The sequence below is a fragment of the Simochromis diagramma genome, unplaced genomic scaffold (genome assembly GCF_900408965.1).
Source record: "Simochromis diagramma unplaced genomic scaffold, fSimDia1.1 OVJJ01000343.1, whole genome shotgun sequence".
In the NCBI taxonomy this organism is placed as follows: domain Eukaryota; kingdom Metazoa; phylum Chordata; class Actinopteri; order Cichliformes; family Cichlidae; genus Simochromis; species Simochromis diagramma.
In genome coordinates this window covers 12,679,886-12,693,506 of record NW_024386831.1, presented here as the reverse complement: position 1 = coordinate 12,693,506, position 13,621 = coordinate 12,679,886, and the positions used below count along the sequence as shown (strand labels likewise).

General features: G+C 42.3%; 1 protein-coding gene across 11 annotated transcripts in view; it reads left to right on the top strand.

Annotated features, from left to right (window-relative positions):
* The window catches only part of dip2a (disco-interacting protein 2 homolog A), an 89,604-nt gene that overhangs the window by 58,846 nt on the left and 17,137 nt on the right, over window positions 1-13,621 (top strand). For 4 of the 11 annotated variants that reach the window (XM_040027932.1, XM_040027933.1, XM_040027931.1 and 1 more), the window contains 6 exons: window positions 2,679-2,948; window positions 5,532-5,669; window positions 8,078-8,119; window positions 11,199-11,318; window positions 12,300-12,497; window positions 12,682-12,773. In XM_040027932.1, the coding sequence (XP_039883866.1) occupies window positions 2,679-2,948; window positions 5,532-5,669; window positions 8,078-8,119; window positions 11,199-11,318; window positions 12,300-12,497; window positions 12,682-12,773 (860 nt within the window). The remainder of the gene's footprint in view (window positions 1-2,678; window positions 2,949-5,531; window positions 5,670-8,077; window positions 8,120-11,198; window positions 11,319-12,299; window positions 12,498-12,681; window positions 12,774-13,621) is intronic. The other 7 variants (XM_040027934.1, XM_040027935.1, XM_040027937.1 and 4 more) reach the window with 5 other exon arrangements.

Here is a 13,621-nt window from a genome sequence, read left to right as displayed (position 1 = left end):
GGAGAGGGACTTTTCATGGCTGTTTTGAGTTTCTCTGAGTGAACTATTGTACTTGAATTAGTCACATACATGAGACTGATATATGTGTAATGTACATACAAGGTGATCTGATGCTTTTGTAAAGATGACGGCAGCTATTGTTTCTACATTTGTCTGGTTAGTCAGCAGAGAAGACAAGAACAGACAAGAAACATCAGATGAGGGTTATACCATGCAACACAGGCTGTCACCTGAACAGCTTCTGCACATTCAGCCAAACACTTGTCAAACACTTACTTTAAGTATGAATGCGTGAGTGGATGTACAGACCAGTAGGTGCAGTATACGCAAAACTTTAGTAATGGCAATCAATCAATCAGTCCGTTGGTTGTTTGTTCCGCTGCTTTGCTTTGCTTTGGAAAGACTACAACATAACATCATACCCCCCCCCTCAAGAGGAATTGTAGTAACCCTGTAATAACTCTCACTTATCATCTAGTATCTGGATTAAATTTCAACGTGTCACGTTCTCTGGCTTCTGAACAAAAAACTGCCCAACAAAAGACATTCCCATCAGCCTGTGCTGTACAATATATCCAATAAATATCAGCATGTTGACATCATAATTGTGAACACGTTTGTACCCTGATGCTATCAACATTGAACTCAAAACCAACTGTGCACGAGTGCAACGCTTTGATTGCTAAACTGGAATTATTGTACCTAGCCTTGTATCCTATGCTGTATCCTAGATCATAGCCTGATATGAGTGCAACAAGAAAGTCTTTTAATAAACAGGAAACAAGGCAGAAAGCAGTTGTCAGTTTTCTTACAATGCTAATGTGTCGCGTTAAAAAAGACACACAGGTGTACAAGGATAAATGCAACGAGTCTGATCAAACAGACTTTCCATCATGATCTTGCATTTGCCAATTAAAATTCATTTTCTATAGACATAAATCAGTGAAAATAAACTCAGCCTTTTAACTGCTGAAGCTTCGTTAGTTTCCCTGTTTTTGTTCATTTGTACTTGAAGTCGATCTCAGCGTATCTGCTGCTCTCCCTGCTCACGGTTTGTCTCTTAAATATCGCTCTGGCTCAGTCTTCACTGCCTCTTCTGGTTTTTGACTACTTTGTGGTGAAAAATAGCACCCCTCTCCACCCTTTTTTTTTTTTTTTTTTTTTTTTTGTATCCGTCCACCTCTCAATTTCTGCTTTGCATGTCTTCTTTAACCCTCTATTTCACTCTTCTGCAGGGTAACTGTGCCAAGGTTACCAAGATAGGGAGGCAGATTGGAGTGAGGAATAACAAACTGAATCATAAATGTGAGATAAACTGCACGAGTCCACCGGCTGTAGAGGCATTAAATTGGTTTGTTATAATCACACCTCCTTTAACCTTCCGCTAACAGCCTCTCCAAGACTAAGGAAAGTCGAAGCAGTACTTTCACAATGTCTCAATTTGTTGGACTTTACTTGAAACTGTGTACTGTGGGAGATTAGTGGGATTAATTACATGAAGGCTCATTAGCTTAGAGAACATCCATCAGGCACGTGCTGATCACACATGAAGTCATAGCCCCTTTTCTTCTAGACGGTACTCTTTTTCTTTTTCTCCCCCTCTTCTCTCAGTGACTCGTTTTCCAGTTAATCAAAAGCACGATGAATTTTAGTGTAGCAGTTTTCTATGATTGCATGAGTTTTATTGTTTTCTTGGGGTTTAGTGAGTAGGTACGCTATTTTACATGGTCTGGGATGAATAATGCCAAAAGCTGGGAAGTTTCTTGGTGATTTTATAAACAGTTAGGACAATTTTTATCCAAAAATGCATGATAGTGAACTGCACTTTCACTGAACTCTGTTCTCAGCAGAATTCATAATGCAAGACTAGTCTGCTGCTGGGTAACTTGGCAGATGAAGTGGAATATGTTCATTTTAAATGATCATTACATTACTTTGAAGCTGTTCCTGTTTGGGCTATTTTTGAAGAGACCAACTGCTCACAGTTGCCTCGAGGGAGAGAAAATAAAATCACCAGTGTCTGGTTTTGAGTTTGAGTCCAAGTGACATGAAAAAGGGAATTTATTATACTAACAGTTTATGTTTGTATTGTGTGCAACTACAGTATGTAGTTATGTGTTATTGCAATTGTCTTGAAGTAGAAATTCAGCCTTAATTAATAGCTGGGCAATATGTAAGTGTGCTGACATGCTCAGAAGAAAGCTCCCATCTATTTTGTTTTTGATCATTCATATTTTTGATGACTGCAGCTCAGTATACCAGACACCTAATTTACTCTCCCTCCTTTTCATCATCATCTTCAAATATGCAACACCCAGTCTCTCCCTTGATACATGTGTTGCAGTTTTATACATATATATTGCACATGTCGTTGCAGTGTGGCTGCTTACAGGCAAATATTAAAAACATAGTAGTGAAGCCATGAGAGATTTAAAAGCAAGCATCTCTCAGCCGAATTAACTTCCATCCCCATTAAAGTCATCCTACCCATCCCCTGGCTTATATGTACTCTATCAGTATGTATAAGTAGAATAAAGTGTCATCTGCATATCATCTAAACCCTGCGCAAGTGTTCCAGGTTTTCCCATCTTGATTTTTTTTCCCGGTGACACTGTAGACAGCCCCATGTTCTTTGTCCTCTGTTATGACGCTGCCCTGTCTTGACCTGTCAAACACAGACACCTCCTCAGCGTCAGAAGACGAGGGCTCGCTGCGCCGACAGGGACGTCTGACCACCTCCACGCCCTACCAGGGCCACAGCCACCCAGCTGTTGAGCACTGGTTTAACCGTGTCATCCAGGGTTCGTCCACCTCATCCTCCGCGTCATCCACTTCATCCCACCCGGGAGGGAGATCCGTCACCACCACCAACACCACTGCCCACGCAGCCCTGAACGTCAATGCCGCAGCCACCGCTCTGGCAGACCTTATGGCACACACCCAGCTAGGTCAGTGACGCACGCACACAGTTTCAGATACTTTTAGCTGTTGCAGTGTTTAGTTGGTCAGTATTGCATTTCATGATTTATTTTGACCTCCTACATTCCTTCATTCTAGATTGAGATGATGTGATTAAGCCAAGCAAGAAAGTCATTGTAAATGGTTTTTCTGTTTCGATTGCATTTCAGTTCAGTTCAAACAGGAATTTATAAATGGAGACTTGCCTTCTTAGCTGTCTGCGTTGAAATTCTTTGTTCTTTATGCAGATAGGTTTTATATATGTACATACAAACAATTTAGGGAGCTGAAGACTGAGTTTTATGCTTTTTCCATTATCCTCATTTTGTTAAATTCGGCAGAATATATGGTAGATACGAAAACTGCTTCCCAGTCAGATTTGTCATCATATCAAAGGTGACATCTTAACCTGTGTTATGTACCGCAGACTGTTTAATCGCAGATAGACAGCACTGTCCTACACATCGATTGCTTTCTGAAGCCTTATCTCCCTCTAGATACAAAAAAGCACTCGATGATGACAAGACAAAAGGGACCCAACGACTGAGTTTTAATTCCCGTCTTTCTAGTTAGCCATCCTCGTCTGCCATCTCACTGTCATTCGATCATGTGGAGAAGCTCTCAGCCACATATCTGTCAAAACCGCTTGTTCCATGTTGCCACGTGAGTGTCACGGGCTAGTTAATGAGATTTGCTGGATTTATCACCATTAGTCTCGCTGCAGCTGCAATGTAAGATGGTGTCTTGCTTACTTGTGTGCACGTTTGTATGTGTGCGTACATGTGTGTGCATGTGTTGCTGGTAAGACGATATCCTATTAGGATGGAGCTGCCTGGTTTTATTTTTTCACTAGCTCGTTTCCCCTCAAGGCTGCTGTCATAAAACAGCAGCAGCGACTTGTGCTGAATGAAGCTGTAAATAAATCTCCCATATTGCCTTGTTCCTCTGCCCCTCAGACACTGATTCTGTCATCCACTTCAACAGGAGACACTAAAATACTATATGTAGTTAAAGGAACACCAGTTCTCAATGTGGAGGTTTTTTTTTAAATCTCTTTGAAAACCACTTCCATACATTTGCATAAGAAAAAAATATGCACAAGTGCTCATCCCAAAAGTTGGAACCACTGACATCAGCTGTTATGAGCAGGGTTACTGCAATTGGCAGATGCTCCCCATAAACACTGTTTTCCATAATTTTCAGACCTTGGAAATTACCCAAAATTCTTTCTAGTAATGTGATCTGATAATTGGTTATGACACCTGTCAAAAATATGGCTTGGCTCTGCAACAAGGTATCTGTTTTGGATCCAACTCCAATGTTAGACTGTAAACTCCAGTTCTCATGACACACTTAAAACAGAACAGCTGATCCTGTCACAGACGTTAATGGTAAATGGACTGGTCAAAGGAGCTTGCAAAGAAAAGCGTCTGGACTTCTTTAAGTTACTTGAAGACGTTTCACCTCTCATCCAAGAAGCTTCTTCAGTTCTAAGATCAAATGGTGGAGAGTCCCAGATATAAACCTAGTGGGAGTATCCCCCCACAGAGGGACAAAAGGACCCCCTGATGATCCTCTAATCGCCTGAGCCAAGGTGTGAAACTGGGTGTGGGTCCCAATCAGCCAGAGTTTCAGGTGAGTTCATTGTGAAACCTGGCCCCACCTTATCATGCGAATTCCTGAGATCAGATGGCCCAGGATGTGAGTGGGCGTTAAGGCGTCTGGGAAGGGATCTCAAAAACTGGATTATAGCTGGCAGAGAGTTGGTGAAAGAAGCCATCTATGTCCACTGTGAGCGACCATCTTTGAACAGAGGTGGTGGTTTACGACACCAACTCTCTGCCATCTATAATCCAGTTTTGAGATCCCTCCCCAGACGCCTTAACGCCCACTCACATCCTGGGCCATCTGATCTCAGGAATTCGCATGATAAGGTGGGGCCAGGTTTCACAATGAACTCACCCGAAACTCTGGCTGATTGGGACCCACACCCAGTTTCACACCTTGGCTCAGGCGATTAGAGGATCATCAGGGGGTCCTTTTGTCCCTCTGTGGGGGGTTACTCCCACTAGGTTTATATCTGGGACTCTCCACCATTTGACCTTAGAACTGAAGAAGCTTCTCGGATGGGAGGTGAAACGTCTTCAAGTAACTTAAAGAAGTCCAGATGCTTTTCTTTGCAAGCTCCTTTGACTACGATGACCTGGATGACTGAGAACCTTCACAGACGTAAATGGTAAATGGACTGCTTCCCATATACTCTTTCATTCACACAAGCACCTTTTTCTATGTCTGAGTGCTTTCTATCTAACATTAAGAGAGCAACTTTGCACTCTTAGTGTCTGGACATCAATTGGTCTGTAACATAGTGTAAGACATCTTGGGTACAGACTTTTATGTGTGGTGTTGAGGGAAGGTGAAAAGTTGAAATACAGTCTTTGCTTCGGCTCAGAGAATACCAGGCAAATCATATTGTTTGCTAATCCATGACTTAGATCTTTATATAAGTTGCGAGCACCCACAGTTGGCCTTAAATTTGACCTTTTAACCCCCGACACCCCCACTCATCACAGATAACCACTCAGCGCCCCCTGACGTGACGGGGCTGTCGGAGCGCTCCTCGCATCACGCAGAGCGGCCCCATGTGGCCTCGGTGCGAGGCGTTTCCCGCGGCTTCAACCACCACACCAGCGTCATGGAGACCGCAGATGGTGAGTTTCCTGCCCACTCACACTCACACACACATATACACGCAAAGTCAACTCCCGTTTTCCTTCTCCCCTGCTGTTTGTCCCTCTGTCTTCTCCTTAGTCAGTCTGCCAACGTGACTGGCAAAAGCTACTGACTGACCTGCTCATGTTGCCACGGTAACGGTGCACCTCTCCACCCCCCCCACCCCACCCCTGAAAAATCCGTCACGTTCCTGCCGTAATGTTTGGTTCTGTTAGCTAACAGAAACACTGAGACAGTGAAGATTTACACAGCATCATGGTCTCGCTTCTCTGCGGCAAACAAATATTTGAGTCATGACATAAAACGGATCATTAGGTGCTCGGTTTCACGCTCAGTTTTTGCCATGTTGTTGGTGGATCTGTGCATAAAATAGCCTCCAAACATTATTCGTCATTCAAACCGTGCCTTTGCTTGTATGGCTTCAGTACTGCTACCAGCATGGGGCAGTGGATGCTGCAGAGGATAGGTACATACAAATACAGTAAATACAGTATTAACAGGTCATGTTCCACCTCGTTTTAAGGTAGGTTTAAAAAAAAAAACACAGTTGAGCACATTAATTACAGCCTGAGCTAAGAAGAAAAAAAGGGAGGTGGGTGAGGGAGTGTGGTTTTTATTCCATATAAAAACAAATTTGGTGTCCTAAAGAAGTTTTGGCTTTCTCTTATAGGAAAATTAGCAGAATTGGAGTAAAATGTAAGCAGGGTTTCATTTACCCAACCATTAAATATGTTTTGGTTTATCAAATTGCTGTAAGGGAGGACACACTCATTCCCTATAACTGCTGTGTGCTTACGTTTGTTATCACCCACAGTCTCCTTTAAATTTCTAACCCAACAAGTCCTTTTCCCTTTAGCATGACATCATTTAGCGGTCTATAAGAGGGCCCATATATCCAAAAAGTTCACCTATATTCAGTCAGTTCACCTTTAACTTGGCAGAGAGTCTCGCCATTGGAAGAACCCTGAACACTTTCCTAAACCGCTGAGTTACAGGCAGAGGTTTTTCGTAAATCCACTTACATATACATCTTCTAGTGTGATTCCATTTTAGGTGGCGTCCACAATAGTCTTTGAACCTTACAAAACTTTTTTTCCATTATCTTAACAGGTTATTGAGTTTAGAGTTGCGTTAGGGCTGGAGACGATCCAAGCTGTTATAGGGTGAAAGGCAGGGTACACCCCATATAGGTCTGTTTGTCACATGACTGGGCCTTTACTTTTAATGTGTGTTTAATATTGTGAAAGTATCCTTAGTTATGTAGGACCAGAACATGGACCACTATAGAAACAATGCATATATTTCCCAGTCACCAATTTACATTTAAGGCATAATGGTTATATACCAGTATCTGTTTTCTTCATAATGTCAGGTGCTCTGTGCTGCATCATCATACATTATACTGTATTTTACTACTAAGAAACAGAGTGAGTGACCTGAATGCCTATTTTCCAAACATCTCCATCATATATGACAGTGGTTTTTTTTGTTGTTTTTTTTGTATGAGTTGAGATTACTTGAGGCCTATGAAAGAAAACCAGCATCTTGCTACAGATGACAATGAGGTTGACCGGTTCATTAAATCTGCTCCACTTTCTTTGTCTGAGTTCATCTTCATTCATTCAGTTTGTTAATAATCAGGCAGCTTGAAAACCGGAGGACACCTTGAGCAGAGAGCCTATAATCTCCCTGCCACCCGTGCTCTGGATTCTTAAATACTAAACAACCTAGCTGACACAAAAGCAGGAAGTAGTGGTTAAATCTATGGATCTAAACTGCAGGTTTTCCTATGCTGATTACTAAACATGGGGAAAGTGGTAAAACAACAGTGTGATTCCATTATAATCCCACTCTCACTTGCATGTGGCAGCTGTAGATTTCTCACACATTCACGCTCACGGCCGATTTAGACTTTTTGCACGAATCTTTCTAGAGCCTGTGGTGTGTTTTTTTTTTTTTTTTGTTGTTGTTGTTGTTTCTTTAGATGCCAGCCAAAATGGAAACAAATAAAATGCTGGCACTCTTTTCCCTCCTTGGTCCCCACGCAAACATATTTGCCCCTCAGGTTTTTCCCACTTCTTCTTACATTCCCTCACACCAAGTCCAGTAGTTTGTGGAAACTCCTACCAGCAATCTGCTGACATCTGTGAGTCCTTATAGTGAGGCAATGATTGTTATTCTCTCACTGATCAGGCCAATCACATTAGTTGCGGGTTGCGTCAACACGATGCATAGTTACATCCTCGGGGAGGTGCACCTCGGGTTACGGCGAAGGTTTTCAGAAGGGTTCTGTGGTTTTATGATTCAGTGCAGACATATAAATCCCCCGTCATCCAGAAAGTTCACAGGAGCGCTTCATTGACATCCTGATGTGTCTCTCCTCTAGGATGTGAGTGGAGAGGTGAAGGATCCCTCACTTTAATTGATGGTATTTATAACTGCTCCTTCAGCTCTATGGCAGCCTGCTGTATGTGCACTCTGCTGTATGTGCGTTTGTATTTGTGTGTCTTTGCATCTCTGCCTCTCACCTCCACTGTCAGGTTTACTGTGACACTTGTCCAAATCTTGTGTGTTATAAAAAATATATGCACAGCTACAGTGAATTCAGTGATACAGTGTGCATGTGAGTGTGTTTGTGTTTGTATAGCCGAGTATGTTGCAAGTGCTCTACCGTTTATAGCATCTTCAGGCAACGTCTAACCTGAATGTCTTTAGAAAGTGAGTGCGTTTAAGCAGAGGTGTAACTCTTCGTTTGGCCTTGCGACTAATTACTATGTTGACATACTGTTTTCTTATCTCAAACTGAAAACAACTGTCAGTCTCTTTCTCACTTCTTCTTTGACGGCTAGCCCGCAGCCACGCAGTGACTTCTTTGATGGCAGCTCTCTAGGACTGCTGGCATTTTTTTGACACATAGATGTGTGTAAAGAAAAAACAAGTCACACAGTAGCTTTGGCTCCATCTGTACTTGGATACTGACACTGTGTGTGTTGGTGTTTTATGCACAAATTTTGCCGATACAAATTCAGTATTTTCGCGCTGTTTTCAGCTTGCAATCGTTTAAAAAATAAATTTCTTACGGAATTTTGTGCAGTACTGTGAAAAGTAAACCATTACAACTTCCATAGGAATTAAAAGGGTAGGTAGCAGTTAATCTAATAACTCTTAAAAGCACAAGTTTTGGCAGTTTGCTGGTCTGGGGCATTCAGGTTTGTTAACATGGTGACAATGAACAAAGACAAGAAGCAGTGATCTTAAAGAAACAGCTCTTGCTGTCCATCAGTCTAGGAAGTGTTATACAGCATCTCAACACAAACACCTCAGACCATCTGTCAATGATCTGGGCTAAAGGACCTGGGGACGTTGCAGTCATTAAGATAGCCATGAACTCGTCTGTACATCAAGGTCATATCTGACCGATAAAGCTCCGCTGAAATTAGGTTATACAACAGGACTGTGATACCAACCACAGCAGAAAACAGAATGGCTGAATTAGAGACAGGAAAATGCTCAAGGTGTTGCAATGACCCAGTCAAAGTCCAAACCTCAAGCTGGCTGAAATGATGTAGCGAGACCTAACAGAGCTGTGCATAAATGAATTGAGGCAAACCTGAATGAAATTAAAGCAATGTTATAAAGAAGAGCGGCCAAAAATACCTTCAAAACGATGTGAGAGACTGATAAAGTCATACAGAAAATTATTGCTTCAAGTTATTGCTGCTAAATGTGGTTCTACAAGCTGATGAGTCATGCTCCATACTTAGTTTTCACAGCACTGCACAGAGCCCTATGCAAACTTTCTTTTCCACATCGCTTTATCCTATCAAAAGACCAAAAGCAACAATAAGTTATTATTACGAACAGGTGTTTATTGTATCCGTACCCTGATAAGGCTTATTTTTATCCCACCGACCTCCATTATCATCCAGAAACAATGACAAATGCATCAAGTGAACCATGCTGTTGCAGTGGGTAACATGTTCCCTCATTATGAGTCACTGTGGGTTATTTTGAGCCAGTTTCACATACTGTACACCATCCTGCCTAAATCCATGGCTGGAGATAGTCACTATAAACACACCTTTGCAAATATAAATGTCTGAATAGAAAATCCTAAAAGCTGCAGTGCCCAGCTGACACAGGAAATTGAATGTTTTTAAAAAACAGGACCGTGTTTTTATGACGCAGTTTTATGTTTAAAGTGCTCAGCAAGACTGGGCCCCAGAGACAATTTTTGGCTGGGATTTGTTAACAATAGGAAAAAGATGGACTAATACTAGCCCGATCCTATAACTCTGTTATTGTTTACTGTAAAGACGTGGTGTAACATTTTGTCCCACATTAAGGAAGAGCCAGAGATTACTACAGCAATTTATGGCTGTAAATGCATTCATTATAAGATCATGAACACATTAATTATCGTCATCATCACAGACGGGTCCTGGTTGGTCCAGATATGAACGATCAAGCCTCATGATGAGGTGGGTGGGGGAGTTCAGAGCCAGGATGTTAGGGGCTGCTGTCTAATTGGTCCATCAGGTGCTGCACTGACCCCCACAGGGTCGATCCCTGGTACATCTGTCCCTGCATGAGGAGGCAGGGTCTGTCTGAGCTAGGCTTATTATAGTAAGATAAATCAGGCAAGCTGTGTGCAGCTGTGGCCTTTAGCTCCCGTGGCTGTCTGGGTTGTCGAACACAGCCGCCCCCCTTTTAAAGCTAACTGTATATTTATCGGGTAAAAATAATGTCTGATGATGTTTATAGACTGAACCTCACCTCAAACATGACTCTAACGGTACAACGCAAGTTTCATTCGGAGTCTGTTATTTTGTTTGTTGTTTTGTTTGTCTTGTTTTCTCTCCTTTTATGATCTGGCTCAGTTTTTATATAAAAAAAACGATTTAAGGGTTAATTTTAAAGTGTAACATGCATGTCAGACCATTTATCTGTGTTCTGATCTAAGTCGGGGTTAGGTGATTTTAGCCTCTCACTGTCTATATTTTATAGCATGAAACAGGCACCTTTTGAGACACCTCATGAATCATTTTCTGCAGCGAGTACATCTTTGTTGCTAGGCAGCAGGCGAGGCGGCTCCTCGTTTCCTGATTTCCTTTTTTCTTAGCCTTTGAGGTCTCGCAGTGATTCCTGAGACTTCCTACTAAAACACTATGTCTTTAAGGTGACTGTACAGCGCAGGACCTCGTGCTCCACTGCTTTGTTGTCCTGCCACAGTGTGACTGACAGCTGGTTGTCCTCTGTGCCTCATTAGAAAAACACACTGACCTTGTCTCCTTTTCTTTCCTTATCTGTCCCTCCCTTATCCACCCCCGTCCTCCATCAATCTCTCAATCAATCTGTCTGCACATGCCCACGTCCCACCTGCGCCATCACAATTATCTCCACTTTTTCCCGTCTGTATTTCTCTACATGTTTTTTTTTTCTTGTCATGTTTATGTCCTCCCAACCTTTTTTTTTGTCTTTTCATCTCCATAAAACTCATTTTATAGGTGTTCCAGTCAACAGTCGCGTCTCCAACAAAATCCAGCAGCTGCTCAATACACTGAAGAGACCAAAGCGTCCACCGTTGCGCGAGTTCTTTGTTGACGACTTTGAGGAGCTTTTGGATGGTAAGCCCACCTGAATGTAATTACAGTGATTCTGCTGAATCAATAAATCTTCGTGAAGAGAAACTCTTTCACACTCCTACTCTTTCGAATGTGATGCTCACATCGCGTTGGTTTTCCAGCTCTAATAATAGTGATCTGTCTAATTCTTGTTGTGGCTGAGATAAAAATGTGACTGTGACCTTGCCAGGTCCCACAAGTAAACCACCAAGGCACGGTTTTAGCTCAGTGGTGGTTATTTTGGCCCCGAAGACCACCAGGTGTTGAAAGGGAATTTTTTAGGGAAGTGCACACGGACCGGACCAGCCCTTCCTAACCATTTCCTCCATTCCAACCAAACCCATCGGTGGGTCTGGGTGGTACTCTGCCACTCTGAATAAACACTGAGTGAATGAAAATGCTGCGGGAATAGCAGTGCATCAGCAGGTAACTGTAAAGCTTCTCCTTGTGGTATGGCAAGCTTCAGTGTGAGCAGAAAAACACACTCAGAGGTAGGATCCAAACACTGATAAAAATGTTATATTTGGCAGAGATATGGCTTACCTGCTTCTTTAAACAGGTCTGAACTCTACTGCTCAGAGAGTCTGAAGGTAAGAATAGAGATGAAGAGATGGAAGTCAAATCCAGAAGTCAATAGAGTACTTAAAGAAGGAGCGAGGCGAGGCGAGACTGATTTCCAGTAAGCAGCAGCTTCGAGTTTCTCACAAGTAGGAATAATAGGCAGCTTAGACTCATGAGGACAGAACACAGCTCACTGTATATCCTCCAGCTTTTCCTTTTCCATCACACCTTCCTCATTGTCTTTTTTTTCTCACACTCTTTCTTTCCTCCCCTGTCCTCCTTACAAGTGTTGTTTAATTTACATATTTACCATTTCTTTGCAGACTAGCCGGTCTTCTTTATCAAGCAGCTCAGGAGCTTATATTACGCTCAATTCGAATCAAAGTCTTAAAGATGTCCAATTCATCTTCTTCATGTTTTCAGTCCAGCAGCCAGATCCCAACCAGCCAAAGCCAGAAGGCCAGCAGATGTGTCCCCTGGAAGGGGAGCCTCTTGGGGTGGTGACCAACTGGCCTCCCTCCTTGCCAGCAGCCCTACAAAGGTGGGGAACCACTCAGCCCAAGAGCCCCTGCCTGACAGCACTCGACAATGCTGGCAAGCCCGTCTACACACTCACCTATGGTAGGTGTTAGCCTGTGGATGTTGGCCCAAAAATGACAATTCAGATGGAAAAGAATAGCACCTCTTTTCATCCACTGTGTCTTTGAAAAACAGACACGATGTATTCTGCTGTTTAAATGTTGTTTTGCAGGTTAGAATAGTTAAATCAAAGGCACTCGTTGACAATGTGTGTTAACCTCTGCAGGTAAACTGTGGACCCGCAGTCAGAAACTGGCCTATACGCTTCTTAATAAGCTGAGCAGCAGAAATGAGCCTCTGCTCGTGCCTGGAGACAGAGTAAGTCATGATATATTACAGTGTGTTCGGTGGCGATTGAATGTGTTACATTTTTTGGCATTTCACTCAATCAATCAGCACTATTACAAATATTCAACATGGAATTAATCACCAAATAAATTCAATGACGTGAGAAAATAAAATAAAACAAAACAAAACAGGGGGCTGAAAGTATTCCTACATAGGAACCTTTTGGGAAATATAGTTACTGCCTTTTCCTGCTAGATGAAAAAGTGACCAGCTCTCTGATTTGCGTTTACTTTTGTTGTTTTAGATCCACTTAAAAGCTTTAATATTCTATTTGAATTTGGAACATTAATATAGCAGAAAACAATATTTTTTTTTCCTATGAAATAATTAATGGAGTGCTTCCTTACTTCTTAGCAGAGAGGAAAGTCCCATTCCTCACATGTTTGTGTTAAGCCAAGTCTGTATCTGCATTATTACCTTGAAATCTTTGACTGGGAACGTAAAAGTGAAATGAGCGAGCCCAGTCTGGCACAGTTCATAACTGTAAAGTTTAAAAACCTAATTTATGTGTAGACATTTAATTTCATCTCATTTTCAGGGTCTCTAAAGTTGTTTTGCGGCTCTCCTCTGCTCCTCTGCTTTCAGTTTCACCCTGAGCAGAGGAAAGCTGCAAAAACGGCTCGGCTTGGGTCTAGTTGACTTGCTTGGGTTAATCGTTGTGGTTGGACTTTTTTTCTAAAATAATCTAAAAAGATGGGGGAGGCTGGCTGAGATGCCTGTTTGTTTTGGTGCGAGATGGTGCATGTGTGATTTTTGTCTGATGCAAAAACGGCAGTTTCACGTTTAATGAACAGAAAACAGACCCAAGCCAAGATAGA